This window comes from Betta splendens, chromosome 12, assembly GCF_900634795.4.
Source record: "Betta splendens chromosome 12, fBetSpl5.4, whole genome shotgun sequence".
NCBI lineage: Eukaryota > Metazoa > Chordata > Actinopteri > Anabantiformes > Osphronemidae > Betta > Betta splendens.
The window spans coordinates 13165742-13191803 of NC_040892.2; the positions used below are offsets into that span (position 1 = coordinate 13165742).

Consider the following 26062-nt stretch of genomic DNA (forward strand, 5'->3'; position numbering starts at 1 on the left):
CTGCGTCCTGATCCTACGCAGAACTGCTGCAACAGCCAGTGGTCCGCTCGCTACACCTCCAGCATTTGACGCATCGCTGTGTTATAGCTGTATTACCATTATGTTAATTATAATTATTATCCTATTTATTTATTAGGGCTTTGCTGCCTGTATGGGGTGACTTGTCATGTGTATAACAACAAACTATTGCTGTTGTTAGAAAAAGCACACATAATGATAATTGGCATCACAGCACCTGAGAGGAGGTAACAATTATCTAAATATGAATTCACATTTTCTCATTAGCTGGTTATTAACAATTAGGACTATTTTTGGCACAAGTTTGGCACCAGCTGCCAGAAATCAGCTGATGTTGGAAGCCGAATGTTTTTCAGTACCTGTTGTTTAACTCGTCAGTAACTTTTGCTACTATATTTGTGGGTCTCATTTGCAGGGCTTGAAGTGCACATTTTCAGACAGGCCACTGTCGAGCTATACTGTATATTTACAGACACCATCCAGGTCCCGAAAAAGCAGAATGGTTTTAGATTTAGTTTCTGCTACTTATTTAAGCAGCACTGTGTAGTTCGTTTCCTGTTTGCTCTGACTTATCATAACAATCACATATCCGTGCTCTACTGTACATACCACATGTAAGTTTGCAGTAAACCTTACTTGATTATGCACTTCTCATCTGTTTGCCTGGTGTGTGTGATGTTTAGATCACATCTCTGCAGTTGTAGCAACAGTTGAACAACAGCATAACACATACAGTAACAGGGTCACATGACAGCATGATGCGTAAGACAAGAGTGTGTGGAACTTGAGTACAAAAGCTTTGGAGACAGCTGTAGATGAGGTCACATAATTACTAGGAACATGAGACAGGGAACACACAGAAGTGACGTCATAGCAACGAAGAAGACAGGATGAACGCACCTCCCGCAGGCCTGACATTATATGATAAATGCTGCACCTCCACCTGCCCTAGCAACGTGATTGGTTTTTTTTGATTACGTTTGAAATTCAATGATACCGACAGATGATAATGTAAAAGCCCCTGATGGAATGAGTTGACATTTGTATAAGTGGTCATCATCAGGTTCTGTGAGCTGCTGCCTTCTGTTTTCCCTGAGGTCCTCTACATAGTCAGCTCTCTCTCTCTCTCTCTCTCTCTCTCTCTCTCTCTCTCTCAGCCTCCTCTACACTTGAAGAGGATGTGGAGCCTTTCATCTGGGTCCAGACAGGACTCTCAGCTTCCGGCCCACCTGCCTGACTGACCTACGGCTCCTCTGGGGAGAAGCCTCCGGGTGTTGAGGTTTGTCCGTCAGCGCCAGACTGTTGATCTGCTCCTGTAGGTGTCTGTGCAGTGGATGCTGCTGGTAGAGCAGAGATGAGACCTCTGACCACAGACTGTGTACAAGACAGTAGAAGGACCATTCCTGTAATTACCACAACCTTCCACTAGGAAGAGCTGTTACACAGAGGTTACTAGTTTACTGCTGAGAGCTCAAAAACCCGGCAGTAAAAAACCCAGACTCATTTGTACATGTATATATGCATATAATAAAGAGTGGGTGTGTCCTCAGAAGGTTCAATTCCATTCAGACCTAGGTCGTACTCGACTCGACAATTATGCAGGAATTTTAAATTTGTTTTTTAGAAAACATCACTCCCATTTTATTGGGTCAGCAGGGAACTACTGTACCTACTAGTCAGCAATTGTTTTCTGCCAGGAGGTTGTTATCAGCCATCATTTAAATGACTGAATGTTATAATCTTAACTCATACAGGTTTTTAAGGTTTAAAACTGAGATAAAGACAAAAGCCAGCATTTACCTGAAGCATCACTGCATTAGTTACACAATTATGTGGCATGATGCCAGAGAAAGATCCATTACTTACTTACTTACTTATTTATTTTTAATTATTTATTTATTTATTAGTTTTGAGGTTTGAGCTGTTTGAATGGATGCGCTGATCCCTGCTTGCTGGTCTTCCTGTCTCTGGAGGGGGGCACTGGGGCCAATGGGGGCAGCTGGGCCCTGCCAGGGGGCAGCATGTGGCCTCCTTTAGATGACAGCAGGCGGATCTCTCTCCTGTAGGCGTCGGCCAGCTGTGACTGTGATTTCACCAGCTCATGGAGCCTGCGGATCTCCTCCTGGTCCACGTGTCTCCCGTAATCCTGGAAGTGTTGCCTCTGGACACACAGACAGCAAACCTCAATCTGCTGTAATGGTGACATTAGAACATAGACTGCGGTGTGCGCATCATTTGCATTTGTTAGCATGTGTATCTAAAATAACCAAGTACAATATGCTATTTAACAACAAAAAATAGTGAAAGAGACAGATGGTTGAAGGTGAGTGAATATGGTGGAGGAAATAAAGGATAGAGGAAGACAGAGGAATGATTGACACATCTGTAGGATTAAGGTTGGAGCAGTGGTAAATTAAGTTGAACTACGAATGACGAGACAAACACAACCTGCATCTCATACAGGAGGAAGGTAATAACACACAATAACTAAATGTTAGACTATAGGTTAGTGTATTTATCCTAAAAGACTTAGTACCATTGTCTTCACACTACACATAAATTATAGTTATTTATGTATAAATGAACTCGATGTTTCAAACAGCCCGTTGTGCAGGATAAGAGGGTTGTATGATGCTAAACATTGTAGGAGGTTCAAGTCTGGTGCTTTTCATTATAATCCTCCCTCTAAGGGACCAGTCCTAAACACAGTGCTTCCAGTTTAAATACTGTATAAACAGAGTAAACGGCAATTACCATTTTCCTCTGTCTGGCATTGAGTCTATGCTCCAGTTCCCTCTTCTGGTCAAGGAGATTGTTCATGCTATGAAGTCGCTCTGTGTTAGCCTTGGTCACCTCCATCAGAGCGCTGCGAGCGTCTTCTACCATGGCCTAGACACATACCACACACACATAAAGCCAGGAGGAGAATCAATGAGCTTGTTTGGATATAAGTGCGATTAAACGTTTTCGAACTTTTAGGACACACGCGTAGCTCAGCGTACATCACACTGCCTTATTTCCTTGGCGTACGCAGCTTCACGGAGGAGTTTCTCCTGCTTAAGCTCCTCCAGCCTCCGGTTCCCTGACAGCGTCTGCAGTGCCTCCAGATCCACCTGCCTCCCAAACTTCTGTAACATCACTTTGTCGCACTGCTTCTCCAGCACTGCACCGACACACATACAGCGTCACTGCATCTAACCGTGTCTACTCACACCCTCAGAGGAGCACGCTCAGCCTTACTCTGGATCTTGGCGATCATCTCCTTGCGGTCGTGGATGAGCCGCGTGTGCTGCTGGCGAGCCTGGAAGCTCAGCTCTCTCTGCTGGCCCTTTTCCACCTGCAGCTGTTTGATGCGCTCCTGCAGCCGGCTCAGCTCCATCCTGTCCACCACCAGTGCCTGACTCAGGTCCGATGGCAAAGAGCCATTGGTGACAAATTCAATCTGAGAGAGAGTTGGAAAAGATGAAAGGAATGGAAAAATAGACACAAATATCACATCCTTTAATGCAGAAAAACCAAATCAGTCTCAACTTGAAATGACTGATTTCTTACATAATATAACTTAAAGTGGTTTTCAGGAAATAGATTGTAACAGACCTAAACTGATTATTCTTTTTAGCGCTAATCTGCCACAGGAAGTTCAGCGAGGCCTAATTCTTATCTACAATACTAAAATTACATATGCAGCTTTTTTTATTCCAAAACAAATTATTAAAAAGTTTATGCATGGAAGTAACTAAAGGAATAGAAAATGCAGTTATTGATATTAATCAGGCAACTTAAATATGTCAAATCAGGAATTTGAAAACAATAATATGAATCTTCTGACCTGGTATTATTTGCAGAAAAGATAATTCAATAATACAAATTATAATAAAAAAGTCTGAAGCTGTTTGAGTTTAGTTTGGCTTTGGTTCCAGTACTGAGGATATAAATATTTACCTGGGACAGTCTAAGAGGAACCACGATATGGAGTTCATTCATCTTCTGCTGTTTCTCTTTGTTGACTAGCTCCAGGCCCTCCTCCACCGCCTGTCGACTGCTCTTGACTGATTTCTCCTGCAAAGTCCCACAGAATGAAGATGTCAGTGGGAGAAGCGTGCATGGCGACAGAAGCATGTGAGCAGATGAGATCGGTTTGGACCTTCTTTAGGAGGTTGTCACACTCTTTTTTCACAAGCTCTGCGTTCTTCTTCTCCTCCAGCAGCTGTTCCTCCAGGTCCAGGCGAGACTCGCGCAGCTCCAGCGTCTTCTTAAACAACTCGGGCTCACAGCCTGAAGTAAAGCCAGTGTTTTCACATTGTACTAAACTAAAACCATTGTTCCAATGTAGGGTTTCACTATTGACCTGGTGGGCAAACGCTGTCATTCAAAGGAACTCCTCCCTCCTCTGTTCCGCTGTCATAATCATCATCATGATCATCATCATCATCATCCCAGTCATCATCTTCATTCGAGTCTTCATCACTGCCCGCTTCTTCTTCTGCAAACAGTAAAGTGCATGTTACTACATGAAGCATCACACAGTCACGTGCTCACACCACGTCTCATATCGTCACCTTCATTTGCTTCCTGCTTCTTCTTCTTGACACGTTTGACCTTCTTCTTGAAGACTTTGGTGAGAAAATCTTCAAACTTGGTGGTTTTGCCCAGCAAGGCTTGGAAAGAGGCAAGCAGCACCTTCTCTCTCTCATGGAGTTCAACTATTTCCCTGTGCCTCAGCTCCAGCTGTTCATTACAGTCCTCCAGCCTCGACTAAAGATATATGTAGAAACAAATGAGGGAGGAAATTCACATATTTATTACGTGATAAGTGATTAGAAAAACATAGTGCAATACACAGGTCACGTCCAAGATTTTTTTTGAAAACTGTAATTAATTATTGAATTGTTAATATGTCTAGTAGTATATTGTATTATGCAAGCATGTGTTAACATAATGATATAAACAGATGGTGTCAGTCTACCGTGATGCTGTTCTCCTCTCTGATGCACTCATTCAGCTTCTCCTGCAGGCTGTCCTCCCTCCTCTCGAACTCCTTGAGGAGCAGCAGCTCCTGGTAGAGGACTATCTTGCAGAGGTCGGCCTGCTTCAGCTGCCAGTCCAGATGCACCTTCCTGTGTCGGAGCAGCATAAGCTCTGCGTCGAACTCCCACACTGACCGCTCCATCTAAAGGATCAGCACACATCACATGAGTTCTGGAGGTTCCAGGGGTTTTGTGACAATGGATGTAATCAAATGTTTTAGGGGACCTGCTCTAAGAGCGAGTCCTGCTCATGTAGTAGTATGATCTCATTCTCCCTCTGGAGTTCCTCCTCCAGTTCAGTCAGCTTCACTCCCTCTTCTTCCTCTCTGGTTACAGACGCCATACTCAGAGAACCTTTTTCTTCTTCGTGTCCTTCCTCCTCTTTCCACTCCTGGGCTCCCATTTCTTTCTCGAGCTGCTCCAACAAACTTGTGGCTCCTTCCACCTCCTCATGCTGCGTGGTCTTAACCCTTTTTGAAAAGTAAACCGTTTCACAATATTACAATCCACAGGCAATGAATAGACTGTGTGTATAGCATTTCCTGTGCAGAGCATTTCCTGTACCGCTTTGCTTCCACCCAGACTGAACAGAATATGTGGTACATTGAGGATGCATCAATCATAAATCCTGATGTTGACTGATCTACCTCTCTCCCCTCAGAACGCGGTAACACTCCAAGACGCTGCGGCTGCAACGCGTCTTCTTCTCTGGCGTTTCCTCAGGCAGCATGAAGGGCACAGCTGGAGGTTCGCGACAGAGATGAGCTGGCAAACGCTCCTGGATCTTCTGAAGCTGCTGGGCCTGAGCCTTCAGCCACGACACTAAACCAGCCTTGGAGTCACGCAGCGCCACAACCCGTCTATTCATTTCAGTCTGCAATTCATGCATCTGACGAACCATAGGGATTTGATAAATGGATTTATAATACCAAAAAACACAGGAAGGAAGGATAATGCTAGCGTTGCATTACATTTTCCTCCAGCCCTCTCAGTTCTGCTCTCTTCCTCTCAGCGTTGGTTCTCAGGTGTATGGGCACTGTGAAGTCCTTGGCTGACTTCAGTTTTAAGTCTCCGATGTTCTCTCTGGCTTCCTGGATGGCCTGCAAAGCTTGTGGATCCTCGTAGTTCTCATCTGGCTTCTCTGCATAACTGAGGCACAAACCATATGTCACAAGTATAAGACTAGTAGTTGACACTGCATGCAGCTTGGTGCTGAGCTTGACGCTCACAGTTGTGCCCATTCCTGTTTCCTCTTCTCGATTTTGGCTCGAGCTTGCTCAGCTTTCTCTGCAGCCTTTCTGAGCCTCTCGATCTGCCGATCTCCCAACTTAATCCCTGTGGGACGGGGCGCATCTGGGTGCAACAATTCGTCCTCTGCAGAAACACACTCGATAGATCAAGAATGCCTTTATGTAACATCAACACAATGAAATCCTATTTTTCTACCTTCTATCGTGGTGCTGTTCTTTGCTAGCCCAATGATGGATTTTCTGCGTTCGACTGCAGCAACTTCGTTTGCCTCCGGTTGGGTCGGTGACCTCTGGGCTGAAGCCTGAGTGACAGCAGCCACTCGGTAGGTGGAGACTCTGTTATTACTGCGTATGGCAACCACAGTGACCACATTCTGCAGCGAGTCCCTGAACCTGAAACACGAGAGGGATTTCACTCTAGATGTCTTCACTTCCTAATTTTATTCATTTTAAATCTAATTCTTGACAACCCTGAACTCCTGGACTCCTCTTCCAGACCATAAATGTCCATGATGTTAAGTGAATGAGGTTTTATTTTGTTGCCCTCCTTTAAGAATGAACATTTACAGTAAGTAAATGTTACTTGTGTGCAGTACCAGTCCCGTAGTTGTCTCAGAGCTATGTCACAGCGCTCTTGCTCCCATTCAAACTGCTGTCTAACTTCCATCACCCTCTGAGACTTAAGCTGCTCTGAATAAGCCCTGAAACACGGATGCAGTTGCAGCTCCTAAAAACACAGAACAAGTGTATTAGCGCAAACCTAATCTTCACACATTGTACTTGTATAATGCAATAAATACTACTGAGCAGTTATAGGCGGTAGCTGAATGAAGCTGACCCAGGTGTGTGTGTTACTGTACCTCAGCTTTCAGGCAAACATGCTCTGGCAGACTCCGGTTTTCGATCAGCACGTTATTATAAATTTTACTGAGCTCAGCCAGCTTCCCATGCCTCTCTGCAATTTTCAGCTCAGCCTCCCGACACAGCTGGTCCTTCTCCAGCTTCTGCTTAGCCAGCTCTATGCTGAACAGAGCCAAGGTGGGCATGATGGGATAGGTGGGATAATTACAGCAATTATCATACAGGACAACACTGTGTCACTTTGTAAAAGTGATATTTACACTGACCTGTAAGCTGCTGGATCAACAATGTCCTGAGTAGAAACCTCATTCTCAATACCAGCCTGTCAGAAAAACAGGATTTTAAGATATGTAAAATGATCCAGGACATAAAAGTTTACTAATAAATTGAAATAAAAGTCTAATGTCTAAAGTTAATGTTATGATAATAAACTATTAAGAACTTTCATTCCTAAGAGGGACAGCTTTGACACCTCAACTCAGTTTAAATCACAGAAGACACAGGATGTGGACTGACCCTCGGAGAAGGAACCTTGGTCTGCTGGAGCTTCTGTAGATCTTCTGTAGGAAGCAGGCTGAATGAGAAGATGTTCCCATCATCACCCCCTGTTAGTACAAAGTGGTCATCATGGCTACAGCAAATGTGCTGCAGGTGTCCGTATTGGTTGTCATGGACACTATGACTCCAGCAGTGCTGCATGGATGTGAGGCTGTGGTCCTCCTGCTGCAGGAGGTAAACCCTAATCGAGCCTGAGTGCATCCCACAGAGCAGCAGCTGTCTGTTGGAGCTACAAAAACACACAAACAACAACATGAAGGAAGCTGGTCAATAAATAATACTCATTTGTTACTTTGTACTCCGGGTACCTGAAGGCCACAGTGCGAATCGGATCATTGTCGGTGTTATGAACAGACAAGAAGTCAAAGGGTTCATCCTCCTGTTTGTTTGTGTTCTCACCCTGCTCCTCAGAGAACTTACAGTGATACAGGAAACCTGAGTCATAGCCTCCCTGGGGACGACAGGACAGGAGAACCGCACCTCGCATCAGCTTTAAAGCCTTTTGCCTTGCTTTTTGACCTAAGGCCAAAACCTAACTGTGTGAAATAAATACAGAATGTGTTTGAGTTTGAATATGCACCAAGGACAGCCAGAACTGGCCAGGAAGTGAGTAGAAGCCACAATACAGAGGACTTGGAGGATCTGGGATGTAGATGGGCGGCAGATCCTTCTCCTCTTCTTTGTGTGCGTCTGGCTGTTTTGATTCTTCTGCCTCATCTTCACACTCTTTCTCTTTCTCCTCCTTTATGGTTTGACGCCTTGCTATTTCTTCATCTCTCTTGAAACACACAAGTGCACAAATTATAACATGAACAATGTGAAATTAAAATCATCCATCATTTTAAGTTGTAATATGGCAATAAAGGAAAGAGGAACACTTAAATACCGCATGATCAAATACTATGGGGTAGTGCATGAATATGTACAGTAAGTGAGATGTAATAAGCTATAAAACACAGGACCTGTAAAATAAAACCCCAGTAGATTCAAGTCCAAACCTTGATTCGAGATTTGATGCTTCTGAACCTGAAAAATCTTCTGGGCAGCTCCGGCAGCTGGAAGGTTTTGTTGGGTTTTTCAGCCTTAAGATCAGGACTCTGCACCTCAACCACGTGTCCACTTTGACACAAAATGAGCAGCCTGTTTTCACTCTGGGAAAAAAATTAATAAAATGACTATGTTGACTCATCCTGCGTAGTACAGAGTAAGTAAAGCACATTACTACGTTTTTTCCTTACATGCCACTCAGGTGACCACTCAAGACCCTGCACTGGCCCAGGAACATGAATAAAGCCAATGGGCTCATACTTTCCTCCGACAGTGAAGAAGAAAACAGTGCAGTCTGAACTCTGAGGGGGAAAGGTCAGAAATGTGAGATAAAAAACATGGATTAAAACAGGTATTTAAAGGATATGTGGCACCAAATGAAGAATCCATGACTCAGACCATGATGGCCTCTTACCCCGGTTGCTAAGATGCCTCCGTTTGGCTCAAATGCCAAAGCGGTTACAGGTGCATTGTGGGGTTTAAGGGCCTGTTTGAGGCGCAGCGTTGCATTCCCTTTGGGCCTGTGTCCTGTGCTGACGTGAAGCTTCTGAGGATTGTAGAGCTCCAGTAAGCGAACCACTCCGTCCTCAAAACCAGTCGCCAGTAAACCTCCACTCTCATCCACCTGGAGACAAACGCCACATGTTTTTGTTATGCGTCAGTACACATCATGCTCCCTATCATGCTTACCAATGGTGGAGCCCAGCTGAGAGCGGTTCCGCCCTGACTGAAACGACTGGTGGTCAGTTCTTTCTTGGAGATATAGTCAAATACTTTGACTGAACCTGAGAGAATAACAGTGTTAGTTGTAATGAGTGTGGGTTCCAATTTAAAAGTCTGTATAAGGAAATGTGAGTGACTAACGGTCTAGAGTGGTGGTGGCCATCAAGTGTGAATTCTTTGATACATCTAGACCTCGGATTGCTCCGGCATGGAACGAGAACAGGCACTCTGGACCAGAAGCCTGCAGGTACGCAGACATCCACTGGTTACACTGGGAAAAACTGCTTACTGCACTGTTAAATATTACAACACACGATATGTACAATCTGCTGGGCAGGGAAGCCAAACAAAAACCTGCCGTGAGGCTGAATGAAAGATCAAGTTTCCAGATGGCGCCACTGGAGTCCTGCAGTACAAGATGAAACCGCAGAAACAGTGGAGTTCAAACAAAACCAGTATCAGTATTTTATTAATCAGGTTTGACTTTTGTCTGCTGACCTGAGCAAACCAGATGAAGGAGTCAGGCAGGGAGCTCTTCACCATAGAGGTAAGACACACGCTGTGTCCGACCACCATCTCATTCATGGGCTCGAGCTCAAATCTCCTGCTATTGCTTTTACTGTCAGCTGTGTCAATGCTCCTAAAGTCCCATCCCTGCAAAGTGATTCATGGTATGTAATACTGTGATACACAACAGACCTAAAGTAAATGACATACTGCAGGATATGAGGCAGTTGTATTGCAGGTAAGTTACCCGGACGACACCGTCAGAGCCAAACGTCATCAGCTGTTCATGTTCTAGAGCGAACGGCTGGATCGTCCCCGCGTGGCAGCTCCGTCCCTCCTTACGACAAATCTCCACCTTGATGTAATTCCCATCCCACAGCAGCAGGTTTCCCCATTCTGACCCGGATACAACCTGACGAGAAGACACAAAGGAAGACTTGCATTTTTTTCAAATAAAAATATCCCTAACCCTATTTTATTTTTTCTTTGCCTTATTCTTGATCAGATACACAACACAACACTAACATGTAAATGTCTCTCATTATCTCAAGAAATATCTGTAGTATAAATAGGCCCGAGCTTCACTTTTAGGCAAAATTAATAGATGACAAAATTTGCGCTTCATTGTCAGATATTCGATACAACAGGGAGTTCATTATTTCTCAGTCAATTTCTCAGTGCACAGTAGTGCTGTCCACAATCAGAGACTAGCAGAGTACAGACCTTTCCATCAGGAAGATCCACATAGGCCTCAATGTCAGTGGCTGCTGTTTTCCCAAAGTGTCCCATTAACCCTTGCAGTTTAAGACCTGTGAAGGTGCTGGTCATTTTCCAGAACCTGATAGACAAGAAGAGAGAATTTACAGTATATGCATATATAGTCTAAACTATTTAAGCCGTTAGGTGAGGCAGTGGTTTACTTGATGTGTCCAGATCCTGAGGACGTCAGCAGTTCTGGGTTATAGGGGGAGAAGCTCACTCGGTAGACCTCCTGAGAAACAGCCTTGCAGCTCAGCATCACCTCCTCCTGTCTCCAGTTCCAAAGTGTCAGCAAGTAGTCGGGGGTGCTGCCTACACTGGCCAGCAGGCTGCCGTCAGCATTAAAGTCCACAAAGCTGTACGCGCGTTCCGTGCCACCTAGAGCCATACAGATTCAAACATGCTCATCAAATAATGAAACAACACGTTGGAAAATGTAAGAACCTCTCACGTTTACCTCTGAGGATGCGGTAAGGCTGTAATGAGGGGTATTTATACACTATGATGTTGGGCTGGGTTCCCTTCTCGGCTGCAACAAAGTAGTCTTTGCTTGGATGTGTCTACACACACACACAGATACACAGATGTAATGTTTTTCCACAGCATAAATATAAAGGGTTATAATGACAGGGGTCATCAGACGATTACATTGATCTCCTCTCCCTCTCGTGGTTTCTCTAGATGGACAGAGGTCTTGTGCTATAAAACAATTATGTTTTTATTTGCTGTTTTCTTTTCTGCATTTTGATTTGCGACAGAGCACAAAATAATCTGGGATTATGATCAGTTAGTGGGTCGGTAGTGTCTTCTCAGCACGTGTATGCTGATGCTAACGATGTAGATTAGCTTTGGCGTGCTAACGCTATTGGTTAGCCTCAGCATACACCAACAGTCCTGCCTTCTCACCTTTTTAAGATGTGAATTATTTTAATAAATAAAAGTTTTTAGAAAATTTGTGAATTCTATGTTTATGTATCTTTTTGGGCTGCAACACCGAATTGACGAATCGATAATAGTCGATGTTTGTCGTTATCGATTAATCGGGCTGCTCATTTGACTGAACGTAAGAATGAAACACTGGTGTCCCGGATGTAGCAGCGGTAACAAATGCTGTTTATCCATCACGTGAAGACTCTTCATTAAGTGCTGCTGTGTTAAAAGTTACTTTGTTACTTAATCAAATGGCTGCGCATCATCTTGTGATGAACGGTGCCACCACAGGACTGCGCAATTTAAAGGTGCAAACGCTAAATGTAACAGCAGCATTAAAATGTGACGGCATGGGTTTCAGTTGTCACTGTTGCCTCAGAGTCTCTGTGGAGTTTCCATGTTCTCCCGCATCTCTTCGTGGCTTTTCTCCCACAGTCAGATTATTTTTTAAAAATCGTTAGATCATTCGATTATTAAAATAATTGTTAGTCACATCTTTCTATAATAAAGTCTTAACAGCTCAAAGTCTTTGAATGTTGAGTATATGTCACGTTGACTTACCGTGATGGAGCCAATTCCTCCTCCGCTGCACGAGCGAAGGTATTTCTGCTCTCTAGTGGAAACATCCAGCAGAACAAGAAGGTTACCAGCTATAAATATCAGAGTTCTGTCATCCAGAAGCTTCAGGTTCATCCGCCGCCCACTGTCATAACCGAAGGAGTGACTGGATGGTCGATGCATTAAGGATCAAGATTCGATACAGTGAGCAACACAACATTACACAAATGATAACAACTGTCAGATTAATAAAAGTTGTCGGCCCACATCCCCCAATTATTGCATAAGATCAGCTGTGTACATGTGTACAACATGTGTACCTAATAATGATTCAGGGAACAACTTTTGAAAGAAGGATACGAGAGTTGCAGGAGGTTCTCTGGGATTTCAGAATCAGCTGTGATGACTGGTCTGGAGTAAAGATCCTCATACTTGTAGTACATGTCTGCAGAGAGCACTGATGTTGATTCCTCCTCTGCCGCCGCCTGCATCACTGAGTGATTATGTCAAAATCAAGTAACTGACATTCATTCATGTATTACATTGTGTTTATAAGATTAATTGTTCATCTGCTTCCATGGATTACACCTTAAACAGTTAACTACAAGCCTTAAATTTAGTTGTTGCCCATCTTTCATGGGCAAGACAGTGTAGTATGGTTACCACAGAGGAACAGACTTAAGGCATGTTCGTGTTTGGGAACGGTACTGTTTAAAAACACTTAACTGTAAATAATACTAAATAAGTAACATACTACTTGTATGCCCACATTAGACTTGCTTAAGATTAAATATGCCTCCGGGAAAACAAACAAGCGTGAGGATGACACACAAAATGCTGAGTTTGTTTCAACATTAAGCTGCCAGTTGATGCAGAAGTACTCACTCACTCACTCACTCACTCACTCACTCACTCACTCACTCACTCACTCACTCACTCACTCACTCACTCACTCACTTTAACAACAACGTGTTCGACTTAATTCGTGACAAGAAGTAAAACACAAATATCTCATTTTTCAGACACTCAAAATCTACCTTCAGTGTTTTCTGGTGATGCTGACTGTGAAGCTGTGTTTTCTTGCTCCATGTCTGCGGTTAAATCAACTGCTGCTCTGACTTTTTAATCAGCTAAAAAAGCCATTTCCTACTTAAACAACATGAAATTAAGCCTTTAGAAAATAGAGTAAATGCACCACAACAGTTTTCAAAAACAGTGGTTCATGACATTTGTTATTTCCTCAAGTCAGCATTGGCTAAATTAATAAAAAAAATGTAGGCTTACGTTTCAGTATTACTTCTTGTCCGTTTCAGTTTGAAGGCGTTGCTAAGCAACCCACTAAAAGTCTCTGCTGCAACGCCTGCTGGGTAATGTAGTTCACACTCCTTTCAGCTCTGTTTTAGGACGCCTTATATTGGAATAATAAAGGTTAGTAACATTCATAACATTGTGTTGGCGTGTTACTGTATTTGTGTATTTATATTTATTTTTTAAACTTCTGCTAATTGCAATATGCACATCAATAAAATAACAGACAACATTCGCTGGGCTTTAAATAAGATAAGAACATTTTGTTTTAGATTAAATTTTTATTTATTTTAGCTTTCACGTTGGTTATAATTAACCGGAATAACGACGTGCAAACTCCCTCTTTTTTGTTTTATTTAAACAAACATGGCAACTTCGCTATTGGGCTGAGAGGCTCTTTTAATTGATTCGAATCCCTCAGGGACTAGAACAAACAGACTCTGATACATATTAAACATTTGGCCTGTCTAGCTCATACTAATGTTTGTACACGATGGAAAGGTCCAACGTGTTCTATAAGTTTTCAGCAATAAACAGTTGTCGCAATAATCAACGTTTTACGGCAGCGAACGTCCAACGTGGTTGGACGGTTTGTGCCGTAAAGCGTGTTGGTTAAAGAACGCATGGGACAGAGCTGGGACGTCGTGTGTGAATAACTTAAATGTAAGTAATAGCAATACAGTTGTTGACAATCTTGATATTATAATCAACAGGGCACAAGTACAGTTAAACGAACAATGTTTTAAATGTTATAATTCAATACTGTTTGTTAATGTCTAGTGCTCATATTAATGCTGTAGTTACCTTGTGAAACAGCCCTCTAACCCAGAGTCAAAAATTTAGGTTTAATGTGAATTAACAAATTACGATGTGCAACTAGAAAGTAAACGTTGTAAGTTGATCTATTAATGTGACTTTAACCCAGAATCCAAACCTGAAAGTTTAAAAGGATAAAAAGGTTAGCTTGTAGAACGTTTTCTTTTGGCTCTAACCTTTTTTCAGGATCTTTTGTTCTTCAAGTTTCAGTGAGATTAGGTTATTGTAAAAATGAATTTATGATTTCATAATAACAATAGCAAGGTGTTGATTATTCTTGTTGTTTATTCCAGTATCTCTGTTCTTGTTAAGATGGAGACCAATTCAAGAAAAAAACTTTCTTCGCCAGGTGGAAAGAAGCTCCCAAAGAAAGGAAAAGGTAAGTCATCCTTCCTTCCATCACTAAATACTCCCCCTGTAAGTTTCAGACTTCAGGATTGTCAATAACACATTAATTCCTGTCCAGATTCCATAGGAACCAAGCTTGGTGGAAAGCCAGGGAGTAAACCAGGCGGTAAAAAGCCCTTTAAACCGTACGATAAAGAGAAGAAGAGACTACAGAGTAAGGGGGGAGATGGCAAGAAAGAACACAAACCTTTCTCCAAAGGTGGGATGGGGCAGAGGAAAAGAAAATTGTCATTTGCTGGTGAAAAAGGTGAGAAACCTGTGCTGAACTATTTTAAAATTCTGTGTCCAAGCCTGCGCTTGTATTAAATTAAATATAAAAGACCCTAAACAAAAAACTGAAATGTCAAACCAGGTCCGGACGCTAAAAAGACAAAGAAAGGTGAGTTTAAGCCAAAGAAGGCGGGACTGACAAAAGAAGAGCTTAAGAAGAACAGGCAGCAGATAAAGAAGGATCTGAAGAAGAGCAGACAGCAGGCAGAGAGGCAGGACATGTTCCAGATCATCTGCCATGCCAAAAAAGTGTGGGGAGACCTAAGGAGGTACACACTTGAGTTTCATTTGATGGATTTATTGATTGTGCAGAGCCGTACACCAGCAGCTTACTGACAGATTATGATGGTGGTCTGTGTGTCAACAGGAAGAACTGTGACACTGAACTGAAGAAGAAACTGATGTCTGATCTTCACAATCTGATCCGGGGGAAGATCAAACAGGTTTTCATCTTTTTATTACATTTAGGTTTTTGATTGGATCAGCTGATGGAAGTTAAGCCACAATGACAACACATTCCTTTCCACTTCTGTCTTTTCCTGATAGATGCTTCTGTTTCTTGTTTGTCTTGTATTTCCTCTTAATTTTGTGATGCCTTCATTCTTTGCTACCTCCAGATGGCGTTTGCTCACGACTCTGTGCGAGTGCTGCAGTGTTTCATCCAGTTTGGCAGCAACGAACAGAGACAAGAGGTGTTTGATGAGCTCAAAGGTGAGCCTGGCAGTGAATGTAGTACCCTGCACCAGACGCTTATAGTTTTAGATGGATAACAGGCCCATTTTGAAAAGTGGCCGGAAAGTTATTTTTATTTATTTATTTTTTTTTACTGAAAAGTAGAACATCTGATTAACCGGTTACTTGTCCACTGTGTTGTTTTTCTCCAGATGACATAATCAGTTTGTGTAAGTCGCAGTATGGTAGACATATGGTGAAGAAACTGCTGATGTATGGGTGAGTCAGCTTTCTTCATGTTATATTCTCCATGCTAGTAGATGCCCGAGTTGTATTGTAAATTTTAATTTCATCATATCAGTGAAGCTTCACAAACCATGTATCTGCCGGTAGAGGTAACTTCTGTTTTCTTGTGAAATGCTTCATAGGGACAAGGAGACTGTGGCAGCTGTGATGCAAACATTTAAAGGTCACGTGCGCACGATGCTTCGCCATGCTGCTGCCTCCACCATCATCGAGTACGCCTACAATGACAAAGCCATTCTCTCCCAGAGGCTCATGCTCACCGAGGAGCTTTATGGGAACACCTTCACTGTTTGTAAGGTGTGTACACACAAGTACATGCAGTTACATTTTGAACAAGTTGTTAAACATTTGTTCTTGTGCATCCAGTCGTCCGTGTGTAACACCATTGAGAAGGTGATAGAGGCCAACCCAGATAAGAGAAACAACATCATCGACGAGATGAAGCAGATTCTTACACCCATGGCACAAAAGTAAGAACACGAAGGTTCGAAGGCACAAAGTAGTTGGAGGAAGTAAACATTTCTTAAAGTGTGCTTTAAGACACTAATCACATTTGAAATAGAACAAATGTGATTAAAATATTCAGGAACATGAAAATGTCCCATCTTTATTTCCTTCTTGCCTTTGATTCCCTCTTTTTTTCATCACTGTATCATATTATCACCCACTATGTGACAAAAACTGATGCTGTGTTTTAGAGAACAGGTGATCAAACACTCACTTGTCCACAAAGTCTTCCTGGACTTCTTCCTACATGCGTCTGACAAACAGAGAACCGTAAGCAGCTTGAACACCTCACACATGGTTGAACAATATTAATTATTAGTAAAACAGTACCTTTTTCTAGTATAACTTGTAACAAAGTCAAAATGTATTGTGTAAAATAAAAATAATAGAACTTAACATTACAAAGATTAATACAACAGCAGCAAAATATCATTTTGAATATTATGTTATAATATAATTATTATAATAATTGAGAACCGTCTGTGTTTACTTCTAACATGCTTCCTGTAACACACAAGGAGATGATCGAGTCCATCAGAGAGGCGGTCGTCTACATGGCTCACACACACGATGGTGCACGTGTAGCCATGTATTGTCTGTGGCACGGGACGGCGAAGGTGTGTAAATACGAGCACGCACCCAACTACACACAGCCTCTTTATTCTACTCAAGCTCCAACTTGCTCCTCATCCTCTAAGCTGTAGTTACAACAGGGTGATGTTATGTGGTGAAGACACAGCGCTGTTGCGTGCGCTGCTGGCGGAGCTTCAAGTACCAGTTCTATCCAAATGCAGTATAGTACCGTTTTAATTGTCTTGGTACTGCTGTACCAAATTAATAGCGGTATACTGTGCAACCCCAGTCACATATTAGCAAATTACAGGACAGTGTTGATAATGGTGGACCCACCAGCCGCAGGAGGAACTGTAGGGCCCAGTGCATAGTAGAGTGGTTGAAGGCGGGAGCCTCGGCGATCCAATCTCTGGACAACCAGTCTGGCTATTGGGACATGGAATGTTACTTCACTGGGGGGAAAGGAGCCTGAGCTTGTGCAGGAGGTTGAGCCGTACCGGTCGGTACGGCCACCATGTGTTGGAGTTTTCCCCAGTAGACGAGAGGGTCGCTTCCATGCGTCTTCGGCTCGAGCATAGGGCACTCTCTGTTGTTTGTGCCTATGGGCTGAATAGCAATGAGGGTACACGGACTTCTTGGGGTGTCTGGAGGGAGTGTTGGAAAGCGCTCCAACTGGGGATCCTGATGTTCTGCTGGGGGATTTAAACGCCCACTTAGGCAATGACAGTGATCTTTGGAGAGGTGTGATTTGTATGATTGGCCTCCCTGATATGAACCCGAATGGTGTTATGTCATTGGTAATACCCTCTCTCGGGTAAAGAGAGTGCTGGGCTGTCGACTCATCACCACTTGGTGGTGAGTAGGATCCGCTGGGAGGAAAGGAGGCTGGAACGACTTGGCAGGCCCAAATGTATCGTGAGGGTCTGTTCGTAACATCTGGCCGAACTCTCTGTCAGAGGGACTTATAACTCTCACCTTCGGGAGAGTTTTGACCAAATTCTGAGGATGGCTGGAGACATTGAGTCTGCGTGGACCATGTTCTCCACCTCCCCTGGAAAGTCTATGCCAGGGTACTAGAGAGGTGAATTCGGCCGGTAGTCGAACCTCAAATACAGGAGGAACAATGTGGTTTTTGACCTGGTCGTGGAACGCAGGACCGGCTTTATACCCTTGGCAGGGTGCTTGAGCTGTTCTGGACCCAGGACATGCTGGAGACTGTCTCTCGGTTTCTGTTTGAAACCCATCAGAGCATAGCTGCATGTTTCTCATCCTTCCACTATTGTTGGGGTCTTATTTATCTCAATGAATGAAAGTCAACACCCTTTTTCTCTTCTCTCTTCTCTCAATTACAGAATTTAAAGTGAACCGATTTTTTTTTTTTAATTTTAGCTGTGTAATCTTTGCTGTTGTCTTAATTTGAAAGATTGGTGATTGTAGTTGTTCATATAAAAATGCTAAACCTTATGTAAACATTCAGGTGTTTACACTTGTAAACTGTAAAATGTAAACACTTGTAATGATGTGCATTTCATCTGATCATTTAAATAACATACTGATTAACAATAAGCAAAATGTGAAACCATCTTAGGTAAGTGAGTGTTATTCAGATATGTATTGATTGATCAGAACCAGAGATGATCTCTTTTTCATCTGATCTCAACTTTGTGTGTTTCAGGACAGAAAAGTTATCATCAAAACAATGAAGACATACATGGTGAAGTTTGCTACGGTGAGTTCTGTTATTGACTCAGAACAGAGGAACCCAACACTGTTTTGGACATTTATTAGAGGAAGAAGTCTAAACACATGCATCTATAACATATGCGGCGGGACATGTTGCATCTGCGTCCTCTGTATAAAATCAGACAGTAATATGCAACTTGATCCATGCTCCCAATGACTGACGGGTACTTGTTTACAGGGGGAATATGGTCACCTGGTTCTTCTGGCCATATTTGACTGTGTGGATGACACCAAGCTGGTCAAACAGGCAGTGCTCTCAGTAAGTCTGACATAAGTTTTATTTAGTGACTGCAGAGATGAGAATTGTTGTACTTATTGTCTTTTAAATCTCATCTATTCCCCTGTGCCCCGCCTGTTCAGGAGATCCTGTCATCTCTTGATGAGGTCATCAATAACAAATATGGTAAGAAGGTTCTGTTGTACCTGCTGAGTCCCAGAGACCCAGCTCACCTTCTGCCAGAGATCGTCAAGTTGCTGGAGAAAGGAGACGGAAACGCACACAGGTAAATGCTGACAGTTTGTCTGTTGGTCAACTTCACAACTTGATCACAAACCAGAACAATAATGCTCTTGTTTTCAGAGCTTTATAAAGGACCTGGTGTTGTTCAGCTGGTACAGACCAGCTCCAGTGTATCTGTTGTAATTCACAGTGCTCACCAGTAGGGGTCAGTAACTCTCAGCTCTGAATGCCACTCCAGGAATCATTTGTGGCAAATATTATACGGTTAAAAGTGACTTGTAGGTACCTACGTTACTACTGTGGGCTTCAAATCACACCATTAGTTCTGTCTTCACTGCAGGCAGTCATTGGCAGCTGTTTCTCAGATATTGGTTGATCACTTTATTACTGCTGTAGCACATTGTTGTATATGCATTCAGCTTGAGAAACAGATGCTCAATCTGATTCTCTCATCAGCAAAAAAGACACAGCCATTCGGAGGAAGGAGCTCCTGGATGTCATCTCCCCGCTGCTGCTAGACTATGTCTGTGAAAATGCTTCCACCATGGTGATGGACAAGGCGACCAGTGTCACCATTAGTGACATCTTGGCGTCAGCGTGTGGTGATCTGAGGCCTCCGATGACAGCCATTGCTCAGTTGGCCAATCACAAGTTGGTTCCGGGAGGGAACAATGGAGAGGTGTGTGCATATATACATGCTCGTGTTTCCTCATTGCACAGATTCTGTTTACTTTCATTGTGAGAAGGTTGATTCCATTTAAGTGTCTTCACAAAGTGTCTTAGAGGGAGTTTGGTGTATTTCATTAATTTTCCAGTGGAGCTGGAAAGCTGTGTTCCTGATGATTGAATTAAATTGACCCACCAGATTTGTGTGTGGGACAGGTTTCGGTCATTCTTAAAGTGTGTAGTTACATTGTACATTTTTCTCTGTAGCTTCACATGGCAGAGCATCCAGCAGGGCACCTGGTGCTGAAGTGGCTTATTGAACAGGACATGACACTGGCAGAGGGTGGTAAAGACGGTAAAAGCACACACAATCAAACACAAGAGTTCAACATTAACTTGGACAGTCAGATTCTAATAAACACCATGCTGGTGAATTCTGTGGTGCATTAAGTTGTTTCCAATGCCATGTTTACACTTTTAAACAAATTAGAGCTGGTCCTTCTGACGCATGATTGAACATTAGGATGAGAAATAGTTTCCCATGTTGCATGTGTGAACTGATGGCACTTCCAAAAGAATCATACAAAACAAGCGAGGTGTTAAGCACCTGTCAATACTGTGTCTTATGATAAATACCTGAAATCTCAGGAGTTGTGAACGGATACAATTATACAATGGCACAATTTAAGTCATTTATTTTTTGTTTGAGAATGACAGAAACCAAAGCATCTTTCTTTTTTCTTTCTCCCTCTCTGTGTCTTATGTGGCTTCTCTCAGAGCGCTTCAGCAGGATCCTGGTGGACACAGTAGGAACAGACACACTGAAGACATGGGCCAAAGTTAACAGGGGAGCAATGGTGCTGTGCAGGTCAGTGCCTTTTACACATGGACATTTGAGCACCAAAGTGTTGGGTTTAGATAGAGCTTTTTGTTTTAAAATCATTTTTGCTTGCAGCCTCCTGAACAGCTGTGACAAGTCTGTGGCTGCGGAGGTGAAATCTGCTCTCAAGTCAATGTCTTCAGAGCTCAGAAGCATCAGCAACAACAAAGGAGCTGAAATCCTGCTGGAGAACTTGAACAAGTAGACACTTTATTTAACAACGTGCTCTTCACATCAGCATGGACAGAGGCGTTCCCAACCAGACTGACAGTGGCTGTAGCTGCAGACTGTTGGGAGGGAACAATGGAGGATGTTGGAACCAAACACGTTTAAAATGAGACTCTGTTGTGTGATCACGTACACGTCATAAACCCAAACTATCTATGATGGGTCATCTTTGTGAGCTCATGCTAAGGACTACAGCACAGTAGTCACAGAATCTGAACAGTATTTGATTTGTGCTGTTTGTTTTTGAGCAGTAATGTGACTGATAATTATCAGCAGAGGAAACGGAGTTTAAAAGCAGAGATTTTATAAAGCTAATGGTATTAAAATGATCTTTCCCATAAATGTGTGTGACTCCCAGTAAATTTAGTTCTTCAGGCAAGAAAATTCACAATTGCGACCACACTCGAAGCAGTTCCGAAGATCTGCCTCACTAAAATCAAATATGACACATCTGCCATATCTACAACAGCAGGACTGTGGACCTAAAGCAGCCTGATGAAATCCAGCCATGTCATCATTTGCACCCGTTTAACCCTGAAACATGGTTTCATATCCACTGCAGTGCATTCTGGGTACTGCCCTCATAAGGGTCAAGCTATCTTTGTGCATCACTCCAGTCACTGCAGCTGGGCCGTCCTCAGCTGGACGGCGTCCTCACAGCACTCTGCAAACCTCTTTGCCGCCCGTCTGGTGAAGTGCAGCTTCCCGCGGGCCCTGGTGATGGCCGTGTACTCGTGGGATTTGAGCTTGGCGTAGTAGTCGGAGAACTTGTTGTAGAGGATGGAAATGGGCATTCCGTTCAGGATGATGCCGAAGGAGATGCAGGCGAAGGCGAAGATGCGGCCCAGGTTGGTCTCGGGGAGCATGTCGCCGTAGCCCACCGTGGAAATGCTCACCTGACGAGACAGAACCAGAGGAGCGCCGTCAGGAAAAGCAGCGTCACAGCACGAAGGGATGTTTGTGTCCACGGCGAATGGCTTACAGCGGCCCACCACCATGCCTGTGGTATGGAGGTGAAGTTAGTGTTGTAAACGTCGTGCTCCACAGTGTAGACCATGGCTGAGAACATGAAGATCCCCATGCCAATGAAGAGCAACAGACAGCCCACCTGCACACACACACAGATCAGAACTACTGAACATAAGAGAACATAAGAGAGCTCTTCCTTTGAGGAATTACTTTCAGATATGGTTTCCTGCCTTTGGGTCTGACCTGCTGGTAGCACTGTCTCAGTGTGAAGCCGAAGGCCCTGAGGCCTGTCGAGTGACGAGCCAGCTTCAAAATTCTGAAGATTCGCATCAGGCGCATTATCCTAAGAACCTGACCCACCTACAGAGACAGGAGAAGTATGAGGCCCTGGGTTCTGTTTCACATCCGCCCCTTCGCTTCCTGGTTGTACCTTCCCAACACGAGCCACAGTCTCGATGTCTCCCGAGTGCCGGTGCACGTCCTCGTCCTCGAAGCACTCCAGGATCATCTGCAGGTAGTGCGGCAGGATGGCGATGAGGTCAACAGTGTTCAGCATGCTGCGTCCAAAGCACTTCAGGTCGGGTGTGGACACCAGGCGCAGGAGGTACTCGAGGGTGAAGAAGGCAATGCAGAAGGTCTCAACGTACTCGCCGTAGAACCTGCCACTGGGCTGACCGGACGCTGTCTGCAACACACAGATCACAGCAGAGTCTGTCTGACCTCCTGACCTCTCACACACACACACACACACACACACACACACACACACACACACACACACACACACACACACACACACACACACACCTTGTACTGCATCTCCTCCACAGTGTTGAGCGTCATAGCTACAAGAGAGATCAGAACAAAGATGGAGGAGGCGACGGCCATCAGCTTCGCCATGATGGAGGAGAACGGCTTCTCCATCAGGTTCCAGATTTTCCTTCTGCTGCTTCCAAAGATCATGTAGTCAAATAACACCTCGTTCTCCTCCATCTCCACCTGGAAGATGGAAAAGGAAGATACTCAATACTCTGATACAGAAATAAACCTGCTATAGAAAGTAGAAGACTGATTTCGGATGTGGGTCAGTCATTATCTGAGAAAACAAACAACACTGTAATGACATCTGCATTAAGTCGTCATTCACAGGGCTGTTTTCTTGAAGCAGTCTCTGGCTGAGTACTGTATGGATTATTCATCAGAAGTCACGGATTGCCAACATAGCTATATTTCCTTCTTTTCCATATTAATGATCATATAAGACAGCATAAAACATGATCTAATGCACTGATGGACCAGAATGTCTGTTTCTCTTCAAGCCCGATGAAGCTACTTGGACAACTATCACTTAAAAAATTATTGGTTTTATCATTTTTTATGTCAAACATTAAAAAAGAGGAAGTACAGAACTGTGTAGAGAATCTAATTTATTGTTATTTATTTCAGTTTGGACACTTTAATTACTGTAAAGTGTGAGTTGTAAATCTATTACATATTCTTTTTAATTCTGCACAAATTGTGTTTTTACATCGTACATTTTTTGCCGCTGCTCCGGCAATTGAAGTTTCTAATTTTGGGATGAATACAGTTTATTTTATCATATGTTATTAGCACTTACAGCAAACAACCACGCTTAAAGACTAGTGTGCTCTCTAAGCTGTGTTTAGTTTCAGCAGCTTCTTGTTTGAACAGATCTAAGGTTGCACCTCAGCCATCAGCTGCTTCTGTATCTTCAGCTGCTCGTTGAGCTCATCCTGCCTCTCCTCAAAGGAGATGCGGCAGCAGCGCTGGCTGTTCTTGATTCGGACTCCCCAGTAGTTGATCTCCTCCAGGAAGCTGCGGGGACACAGCTCGTCTTTAATGCAGAGCACACCCGTCCTGATGGAGAACACAGAGGCCACGTTACTCCAGCGGTCCTGAAGCAGAACCAGCGCACACGTGGGGCTCTTGCCTGTAGAAGTTGAAGATAACGTGGAAGATTTGAGGATCTCGATCGAAAAAAAACTCGTTGCTCTGGAAAATGTAGTCGTCACACAGGTCCAGCTTCTTGCTGTGGTCCATGTACGTGGCCAACCTGCCTATCCGTGTCTTGGGATACCTGGCAGCCAGCCTGTAGGGCAGGTGGTACACCTGCAGAGGAGGGGAGCAGACAGGGGCACGGTGAGAATATTGAGAAACCGGTTCCGGTCAGAAGTAATGGTTCCAGCAAACAGATCTGTTGAAGCGGGGTCAAATTACCGTCCCACCAACGTTGATGTTCAGAATCAGCTGTTTGTCTGGAGACAGGAGCAGACGTGAGGGAGACCCAGGAACCTCATCCTCCTCTTCTTCTGCATACTCGGCGTAAAGATCATAGATGTCCCTGCCCAGATCCTTCACAGATGAAGCAAACGGACACATACAAGGATCTGGCTGCCAGCACCAGGTGCCACTGGTTTTTGGGTAAATCACCACACATATTCATCACTGAACTTCTGAATCTCCAGATGTGGGGACGACTAGAGCAGTGCAGAGAAACACAACGCAGTGGGGCAATAAGAACCGACCTGCATGGAGTTCCATGGCTTGAAAGCGTAGATGAGGTCCAGAGCGTCATCGGGCTCGTTGGTGCCTTGGGTCCGGCTGCTCAGTTTGTAGCTGTGGAACAAACTCCTGCTACGCGCTCGGAGGCGGGTCAACATGGTGCTGGATGAGCGGCTCGCAAATGTTTATCGTCCTACACCTACAAGTGAAACCGCTCGGAAGCTACAACGTCACACCAAACACACAGCTGGCATCCTGCACAGGCGCACAAACATGTGAATGGAAACACAAGGAAAGCAGAAATGAGTGAATGTGCAGGCAAAGGAGAGAAGACAGTCAAAGAAAGCATGTCAACGCACATCCAGCTGCCAGGAGCAGACGGCGCCCCTAATGCTGTGCCTGAGATGATCTGGGTGCTTAAGGTTTTAAAGACGATCATCCTCTTCCATCCTTCTCTCTCTCGCTCGCTCCTTCAACATGTCTGACGTCACAACTTCACATCTAGTTAACATCTGGTTAACAGGGGCTGGACAGTGACTTTCATTTATGGATTAAATGCTTTGGTTGACACCAAATGAATTTCGTTTGCAGATATTTTAATTCAAGCGTTACCTTCGTGCATGTACTGTTCCGTGAAGTGCTAATGTTGACATGCAAATGTAAACAGACTGATGCGAACATTAATGTTTGCATCCATGGTTCACTGCTTTCTCTTAAATCAGTTTCAGACTGTGATTCTCGCTGAGTCACCATGTTGGTCAGATCATTTTTGAGGCTGTTTCCCTTTTCCTTCATGTACTGCTCTTGTAACTCAGACCATGAAGGTGAACTATTCATACATCTAAACAGTTTGGAGTTCAGCTGGTCTGCGGTTGCCTTGTGTCTCTCCTGCAGCATTTCTGCAAAGAATACATAGTTGGGAGTCATTTGCTAATAGCGCTTCATGCTGTACATGTTGGGTTAAGTCTGCATATTTTAATTTGTAGATGCCTTTCCTCCGTATGTAACTTGCACTCATCCAACATCTTAGTCCAGATGTGCGTTGGACTGTTTAATAGCCAGACGATTAATCCTTGCAGCAGCTAAACAGGGATAATCAACAAATGATGCCAGACTCATTCCGAATGAAATTAAAGGCTTTGACCGTCTCAACATGAACACACACACCTTCTGCTCATCAGTAATCTGATACAATAAAATTTAACAGGTCATTAAAATGAACTTAAATCTGTAGATTTAATTTCTAAATTTGCATCACATCTGTTTCTTGCAAGAAAAAAAGCCAAAAACTTAGAATCTGTCTATGACACCAGTTAACTACTTAAAAAGGCTACAGGTAAAGTGAAGTCATTGAACAATGTCAGATCAGGTCTAAACTGATTCATTTGGGGTCAATGACGTTCCCGTACAGTAGCTGTGCACCGAGGCGTTGCCCTGCTCAACAGTGAAACCTCATAATATCGCCACGGACCTGCTTATTGGCAAGTGGAATTAT

The 26062-nt window shown here is 43.6% G+C and overlaps 3 protein-coding genes across 5 annotated transcripts; 1 reads left to right on the top strand and 2 right to left on the bottom strand.

The window, feature by feature from the left end:
• Nucleotides 1-1678: 1678 nt before the first annotated feature.
• Nucleotides 1679-13607, bottom strand: LOC114867273 (cilia- and flagella-associated protein 44). 2 transcript variants are annotated; one of them, XM_055513563.1, is made up of 35 exons: nucleotides 13523-13607; nucleotides 13276-13384; nucleotides 12599-12731; nucleotides 12242-12404; nucleotides 11208-11310; nucleotides 10912-11128; nucleotides 10715-10829; nucleotides 10239-10403; nucleotides 9983-10138; nucleotides 9849-9890; nucleotides 9626-9731; nucleotides 9452-9546; nucleotides 9177-9386; nucleotides 8953-9063; nucleotides 8713-8865; nucleotides 8295-8492; nucleotides 8023-8165; nucleotides 7673-7943; nucleotides 7423-7478; nucleotides 7156-7318; nucleotides 6766-7022; nucleotides 6492-6688; nucleotides 6275-6419; nucleotides 6017-6194; nucleotides 5693-5934; nucleotides 5272-5515; nucleotides 4985-5188; nucleotides 4578-4773; nucleotides 4367-4501; nucleotides 4163-4293; nucleotides 3961-4077; nucleotides 3259-3460; nucleotides 3021-3181; nucleotides 2773-2907; nucleotides 1679-2179 (listed from the first exon to the last, which is right to left on the bottom strand). In XM_055513563.1, the coding sequence occupies exons 2-35, from the start codon at nucleotides 13325-13327 to the stop codon at nucleotides 1922-1924; spliced, it is 5454 nt and encodes a 1817-aa protein (XP_055369538.1). In that variant the 5' UTR covers nucleotides 13328-13384; nucleotides 13523-13607; the 3' UTR covers nucleotides 1679-1921. The 2 variants fall into 2 exon arrangements, with proteins under 2 accessions (XP_055369538.1, XP_055369540.1); XM_055513565.1 differs by having other exon boundaries at nucleotides 1683-2179; nucleotides 6892-7022.
• Nucleotides 13608-14078: 471 nt separating this feature from the next.
• pum3 (pumilio RNA-binding family member 3) lies at nucleotides 14079-21417 on the top strand. Of its 2 annotated transcripts, none has more exons than XM_029168437.3 (18): nucleotides 14079-14209; nucleotides 14675-14741; nucleotides 14829-15017; nucleotides 15123-15309; nucleotides 15408-15483; nucleotides 15658-15751; nucleotides 15925-15991; nucleotides 16141-16315; nucleotides 16385-16488; nucleotides 16717-16795; nucleotides 17044-17142; nucleotides 18774-18827; nucleotides 19020-19100; nucleotides 19202-19344; nucleotides 19758-19980; nucleotides 20235-20322; nucleotides 20745-20835; nucleotides 20923-21417. In XM_029168437.3, the coding sequence occupies exons 2-18, from the start codon at nucleotides 14675-14677 to the stop codon at nucleotides 21050-21052; spliced, it is 1947 nt and encodes a 648-aa protein (XP_029024270.1). In that variant the 5' UTR covers nucleotides 14079-14209; the 3' UTR covers nucleotides 21053-21417. The 2 variants fall into 2 exon arrangements, with proteins under 2 accessions (XP_029024270.1, XP_029024269.1); XM_029168436.3 differs by having other exon boundaries at nucleotides 14098-14209; nucleotides 14656-14741.
• On the bottom strand, nucleotides 20647-26047 carry kcnv2a (potassium channel, subfamily V, member 2a). Its single transcript, XM_055513544.1, has 10 exons — nucleotides 24927-26047; nucleotides 24591-24822; nucleotides 24283-24417; nucleotides 23996-24174; nucleotides 23751-23922; nucleotides 22852-23043; nucleotides 22475-22729; nucleotides 22288-22404; nucleotides 22058-22183; nucleotides 20647-21971 (listed from the first exon to the last, which is right to left on the bottom strand). The coding sequence occupies exons 2-10, from the start codon at nucleotides 24723-24725 to the stop codon at nucleotides 21693-21695; spliced, it is 1590 nt and encodes a 529-aa protein (XP_055369519.1). The 5' UTR covers nucleotides 24726-24822; nucleotides 24927-26047; the 3' UTR covers nucleotides 20647-21692.
• Nucleotides 26048-26062: the final 15 nt, after the last annotated feature.

Bases quoted from the DNA above. Each gene is read 5' to 3' on its own strand.
- LOC114867273 (XM_055513563.1), bottom strand. From the start codon at position 13,327: ATGGAGCAAGAAAACACAGCTTCACAGTCAGCATCACCAGAAAACACT. The intron at 8,866-8,952 runs GTAAGGAAAAAA...TTTTTTTCCCAG, and splicing joins AGTGGTCACCTGAGTGGCAT to AGTGAAAACAGGCTGCTCAT. The intron at 3,461-3,960 runs GTAAATATTTAT...ACTCTCTCTCAG, and splicing joins TTCCTCTTAGACTGTCCCAG to ATTGAATTTGTCACCAATGG.
- pum3 (XM_029168437.3), top strand. From the start codon at position 14,675: ATGGAGACCAATTCAAGAAAAAAACTTTCTTCGCCAGGTGGAAAGAAG. The intron at 15,992-16,140 runs GTGAGTCAGCTT...AATGCTTCATAG, and splicing joins AAGAAACTGCTGATGTATGG to GGACAAGGAGACTGTGGCAG. The intron at 19,981-20,234 runs GTGTGTGCATAT...TTTTCTCTGTAG, and splicing joins CGGGAGGGAACAATGGAGAG to CTTCACATGGCAGAGCATCC.
- kcnv2a (XM_055513544.1), bottom strand. From the start codon at position 24,725: ATGTTGACCCGCCTCCGAGCGCGTAGCAGGAGTTTGTTCCACAGCTAC. The intron at 22,405-22,474 runs GTACAACCAGGA...CTGTCTCTGTAG, and splicing joins CTGTGGCTCGTGTTGGGAAG to GTGGGTCAGGTTCTTAGGAT. The intron at 21,972-22,057 runs GTAAGCCATTCG...CTGTCTCGTCAG, and splicing joins AGGCATGGTGGTGGGCCGCT to GTGAGCATTTCCACGGTGGG.